At 40.8% G+C, this 6,000-nt stretch overlaps 1 protein-coding gene across 2 annotated transcripts in view; it reads right to left on the bottom strand.

The window, feature by feature from the left end:
• Window positions 1-2,116: 2,116 nt before the first annotated feature.
• PLP1 (proteolipid protein 1) overlaps window positions 2,117-6,000 on the bottom strand; it is a 15,035-nt gene continuing 11,151 nt past the window's right edge. For both annotated transcript variants that reach the window (XM_014729058.3, XM_023634324.2), the window contains exons 6-7: window positions 5,355-5,420; window positions 2,117-4,224 (exon numbers count right to left, since the gene is read on the bottom strand). In XM_014729058.3, the coding sequence (XP_014584544.1) occupies window positions 4,153-4,224; window positions 5,355-5,420 (138 nt within the window). In that variant the 3' untranslated portion in view covers window positions 2,117-4,152. The remainder of the gene's footprint in view (window positions 4,225-5,354; window positions 5,421-6,000) is intronic.

Here is a 6,000-nt window from a genome sequence, read left to right as displayed (position 1 = left end):
TCCATGTGCCCTCTAACCCCCTAGATGACTGAGTGGGTGGAAGCATGCACATGCATTGTGACAGTGTGTGCATAAATATTGTCACATGTAATGCTAGAAGCAGGATGACACAGAGCAAGTCACAAGTTGTCAGGAATCTAAATTGAAGTTTTGTTTTTATCAGGGCCCTAGAAAACCAGAGCCACGTGAGTTCACTGCCTTTAACCACCACCTCTCCCACGTACTGAAGGGAGAATTCAGATGCCCGTTGCAGTCAGCTAGTCAGATTGCTTCTTGCATGCTCCCTGCCTCCATTCTGGTCCACTCTAGGAGACCTCTCTGCTATGGCTGAGGCTGAGTGAAATCCTTAAGTGTAAGATCATATCTTTATCACCTTTCTACCCACACCACCCCCAAACTTGAAACTTCCAGGGTTTAGCACAAAGCTTAGTAGATACTCAATAAATATTTGTAGACTGAATTAATGAAAGGATGAATGTGGCTCTGGACAAAGCTACAGCTTCCACACCCTGCATAACGGCACTCAGTACTGACCCTGAAGATGGGAAAAGCAATACAACCGATGCTGTAAGAAAATGTTTCTTGTTTATACTGCTGCATCCTGATCTTTGGCTGATCTAAGCACAAAGAGAGCTCTTTCAGTTCAGAGAAAGGGGTTTATGGTGTGTGGGAGAGCTAAGAACAATGGAGTCAATTGATAGACTGGAGATGCTCTCAGCTTCTGAGAGCCTGGAACCTCCATCTATAGATGGGTCCCAGAGGGCAGAGCCAAATAAGGGCAGATGGAGAACACAGCTTTCTTGGGAACTGGCTTTCCGCTCCTCTGAGGCAAAAATACATTCACTCTATAGCACCCTGAATCAATTCTCCAAAATATGGTGCTATGCCCTTGTTTGCCAGTGTATAAAAATAACGTCTTGTCATATTTTTTTTTCTGTCTTAAAGTCATCCAACCAGACTTGCTTGCAGAATATTAATTGTGCTGAAGCAGAAATCGGAAGATTAGGGGCTGGCCCGGTGGCACAGTGGTTAAGTGCGCACATTCTTCTTCAGTGGCCCAGGGTTCACCGGTTCAGATCCCAGGTACAGACATGGCACCACTTGGCAAAAACCATGCTGTGGCAGGCGTTCCACATATAAAGTAGAGGAAGATGGGCACAGATGTGAGCTCAGGGCCAGTCATCCTCAGCAAAAAGAGGAGGATTGGCCGCAGATGTTAGCTCAGGGCTAATCTTCCTCGAAAAAAAAAATTAAAAACCAAAAAAAGAAGATTAAATTTAAGCTTCTTTTGAATGGAGCTCCTTAACTGATGACTGACTTGTTGCCCCTGGCCAAAGTCTCCTTTCTTTCCAGTCATGTTCCTTGCCAGCTGCAACTATGGGACAATGAATCTACCGCTAATTTAAGTCAGCTTTCTTTAGGCTGGTCATTAGTGTGCTGTCCAAGAGTGCCAAATTCTAGCCTAGGGTAGTGATAGGCATTTAATGCTGTGTCGCAGGTGGGCTAGGGGGCTGACCATCCAGGGTAGTAGATGTCACTAATTTATTTTAATACTGCCCTGCCACAGCCTATTTAAACCTACATTGCCCTTCCCATACCTGTTCTGCCCTTACATTAAACCTTTCATCCAGTACTTTCCAAATAAATCTAAGTAGTATTCATGTATGAGGCACTTAAGAGCTCATTACTGGAATATCCAAACAATTCAAACAACAGGTAACAGTAACTTAATCCTAAACACACCAGGACTGGGACACCATCATTGTATTGAAGAAGTAATCATACATGACTCTGAATTAGCAGAAGACTCTGAAACGCAACTTGTAAGAGAAAAGAAATCTCAAAACAGGCAATGATTTGGTACCAATACTTGAGTTCTAGTCCAAGCTCACATGTGTACTTATTGGGTTTCTTTGGGTAATTTACTTTGCCTGTATTTCTTAGAGTCTCCAGTTAAAATAGAAGCGATTTATCTAGTCTTTATTTCAGAGAATTGTTGTGAGAGCGACTTGGATAATCTGAAAAGTAAATGAGCTCCTTGAACAATGCACAATAAAGGTACAATTATTCGAGTTTCTCTTGTAGAGTCAGAACGATTCACTCAAAGGACACAATGTTTGATTGAGAACATTCTTAATTTTATTTTCTTTAATTTTATAAAATACATTTTGTAAGATAAGCTTCTAAAAGTTTGTCCTTTATGTGTGTTAAAATTGAAATTCTACATCAGAAATGAAGGAAACACTTGCAGTTGATTAACTCTGTGTGTACATGTGTGTGTATGCGAGGGCGGTTCAGGGAAGGATTGGTTATTTGTTATGTTATTAAATCAAAACAAAACACGAAGTATGGATTACTTCACTTTCCGTGATCTTGATTGGTTTCTTACAGAACCTTTTCCATCTGCTCCCTCTATGCAGCCTGGAAGCTTATCTTGTATACTGGTCTGAAAACAAATATCATGTCTTTGTTAAAGCTCTTACGTCTTCTTAAACATTGCTGAAACCTCTTTGGGGGACAATACAAAACACCTCTTTACAACACAACAGCCACCTACAGCCATACCCGTAGAATCCTTTCTTCAATAAAGACCAACCAGCCTTTTATTTTTTTAACCCAAAGTTAACAAACTCAGAAAGAGAAGACTAAAACCTGGGAGCTACTCAGGTATCAAACTCTCTCCACCTTTCCTTTTCAGTGGAAGCTTACCAACTGAATAGCTGACGGCTGGTGCATTCGGTCATGTGGTCTATACAAGCAGAGAATAAACTGTACATTAAACCTGACTCTTTAACTTGCCAAAGCAATATTGCTGAATCAAATGATCTCCCACCAGCTAGAAAAAACGATCAAATAGGTTATTCAAATTGAGGTTCAAATTCACCAGATCTGTTTCTGCAAAGGGCAGAATAATTTGTAGAAAATCCCAATAGATGCATGGAACTAGCCAATTTTAAATATCATTTGTGATGCGAAATGTCCAATTTTCATTTGCTAAAGAATCATAATCAAAAAATCATTCTCCAGACCTTTCTGGCACAACCCCAAACAAGTGATAAACTGGAAAATGTGAAATGCGTATCATTCTGAAACAAATCAAGATCTTCATAACACCTACTATGACTGAATGGATAACACCCCATGAAAAGAGCACCATTGTGAAGATATGACAGAGGCCAGAGTATACAACTAATTAACAGAAAAAAGACATGCTATCCAAAGAGTTATCTATCCTGTGTTTACCAGAGGGCTGGCTCAGTTTACACCATTAGCCACTAGCGACTGCTGTTCTTTAGGCCAGTCTTTTTTTGTATGAGCTAGTTTCTCTCTAGTCTCAGCTCCTAGGAAACCACAGGGTTGTCATGGTAGCTGTTATCAGGAGAAGGGAGTGAGAAGATGCTGACAACACCCTGTTTCTCTTCTCTAACGAGGTGTAAGGCCAGGTGCCCCCTTTGTCTACACAGATACTACGCTCCCTTATGCTGTAAGTAAGGTTGGCTGAGTTAGGGCTTAAATAGTCCATTGCCATTGGGGTCAGTGCTCTCTTTCTATGGGTGAAAGATCCTTGCTTTGACCCCCTTCTCCCAGCTGCAATAGGTAGATTTGGGCAAATGCTCTTATTGTATTGCTGGCATTCTTTTTTTTTTTTCTTCTATCTTCAGTGGTAATAGGGAGACAGGAGTAAGTTCTCTGTTTTGTACACCAAGGAGAATATATTTGGCCCCTACCCTATAGATGGTGAGGGGACCAGGTACATCCCTTCTCTCTACCTGAGCATTTTTCTTTCCACTTTGTTTCCATCAGTGGAAGTGCCTTTTGAGAAGAAAACACTTCCTGGTCCTCAGGAGATGCTTGACAATTGAATTTGAGCCTCCATTTCTTTGTGACTTGCAGTTGAGGAGTCACCATCTTAAGCATTTCCCATTTCTAGCAGGAACCAGCTGTGAAGCAAAATGACTAAAAGAGGTATGTAAGAGGGGAGAGTCCACAGAGAGACATTAATCACCACAAGACTCTCCTTTCTTGTTACACTCATCAAGTAAGAAGAGGGCCAGTCAGTGGCAAAGGCAAAGAGTTAACATGGGAGACGCAGCATCGTAGGCTGTGTGGTTAGAGCCTCGCTATTAGAGAAAGGGAAGTTTCTACAGGAGATCAGAACTTGGTGCCTCGGCCCATGAGTTTGAGGACGGCAAAGTTGTAAGTGGCAGCGATCATGAAAGTGAGCTGTAGGGAACAGAAGAGAGAATATGAGTGACAGTAGAAAAGAAAGCTCTCCCTCCTCCAATCCGTTTGCGAATGAGGAAGGGAAGAAATAAAATCATAGCTAAATAAACAGAAAACCCCTGCTCTGCAAAATCAGCAGGTCCCAGGCTGTTGCTCCATATACTTGACAAGAAGTCCTCTCTGAGACATTTCCTTCCAACGGCCCAGGCCAAGAGAATGAACTCAGCCAAGATTTATTCCACACCTATGCTCAGCCTAGTACTGAGTTTTCCTCAGGGAAGTGAACAATACATGGGCTCTGCCATCAGCATATCCACAGATTTGAGAGACCTGAAGTCATAGGGTAGTTGGTGTAAACACACAGCCACACTGTGCACTACAGCCCTCCCCTGCTTAATGCATCAATTTATTTTACAAAATAAGAAACAACTCGACTCTGTACAAAAGCCTCAGCAGTAGGGGCCAGGATTTCTGTGAGTTTATCCTTGAACATTCACCATTTATTCAAATGATTGCAGACAAATGGCTTCACCTTTCAGTGCCCTAGGTTTTTAATCTGAACAATGAATGCACTACATTGACACTGCACTGTAACACCATCAGCAGGACCTGGGACATAGACGCGCATTATAGTAATAACAATTCTAAATGTTAGGAGGTCTTTCTGGGATTTTGGGGAAAGTAACTAAATCTCTTGGAGAGTGTCCAAGATAGATTCATATTTACAATATACAGAATTCCAGGCTTTGGAAGGTCATGTTTAGTAATGTTTCAGTGTTCTTATCATCATCTGACTAGGACGTATTGAGAATTAACCATAATTTATGATTGCAAAGTTCTTGGCAGTATTATATGCTCTGTAAATGCCAAATATTATTATTCTTGACTATGAATATCTTACTTCCTCTTTCCTCACACCACTTTTCTTGTTCCTGTCTAATTTCTGAAGTTTTTCTACCTTGCCAACCTCAAGTAGAAGTGCATAGTCTCTACACTTTGCTGTCTCTTCCCAGTAGCTTCTCTCTAGCATTTCAAGGTTAGAAGGAGTCTATCTTTTTCCCTGTGAGCAGAACTGTACCCAAGCTATCCTTGGATCATTTATTTGCCAAGATCATTCAAAGACAACTCACCAGGGAAACCAGTGTGGCTGCAGCCCCCACAAACGCAGCAATAAACAGGTGGAAGGTCATTTGGAACTGCAAGAAAACGCAAAAGGGAGAAGTGTTTCTTGCAACAGCAAAAAGATGTTCTGCTGTAGATCGTGAATGCAGTTTTCTGAATGTGTTAGTATCTTTCTCTGTGTTAATTCTGCATCTCTAAGTTGTCACTTCCCTGAGTGGAGGCCTCCCATTCTTCAATGTACACCACAGTCCCTAGGCCTATAGCACCCACAACAAAGAATACTCATAAAATACTCATAAAGTATTTTAATCTATTGGTTCCCTACACTTGTGCCTAGGACTTCCAAATATAAAGTCAACATTTTGCTTTCAAAAAATAATTTACTGCCTAGGATTTACTTTTATTCTTCTGCCTCATTTGTGTATAATATCCATTCTCAATACAGTATTTTCCTTTTTCACATGTACTTTTTTTTTTTACTTCTCATTAGAGATTGAGAAGCTTCAAAATGAAAGTATTTTGTAAAATCTATGTCTCTATGCACAACCCATTTTCTTGATCTGGTTTTTAACTAAAAGAATCAAAATTTTCACTTGGGGGATTTCTCCATTAAGCTCTATCTTTACCTAAAGCTACAAATTTCTCTTTTAAGGG

This window comes from Equus caballus, chromosome X, assembly GCF_041296265.1.
Source record: "Equus caballus isolate H_3958 breed thoroughbred chromosome X, TB-T2T, whole genome shotgun sequence".
Classification (NCBI taxonomy): Eukaryota; Metazoa; Chordata; class Mammalia; order Perissodactyla; family Equidae; genus Equus; species Equus caballus.
This window is presented reverse-complemented; position numbering and strand designations above follow the sequence as displayed.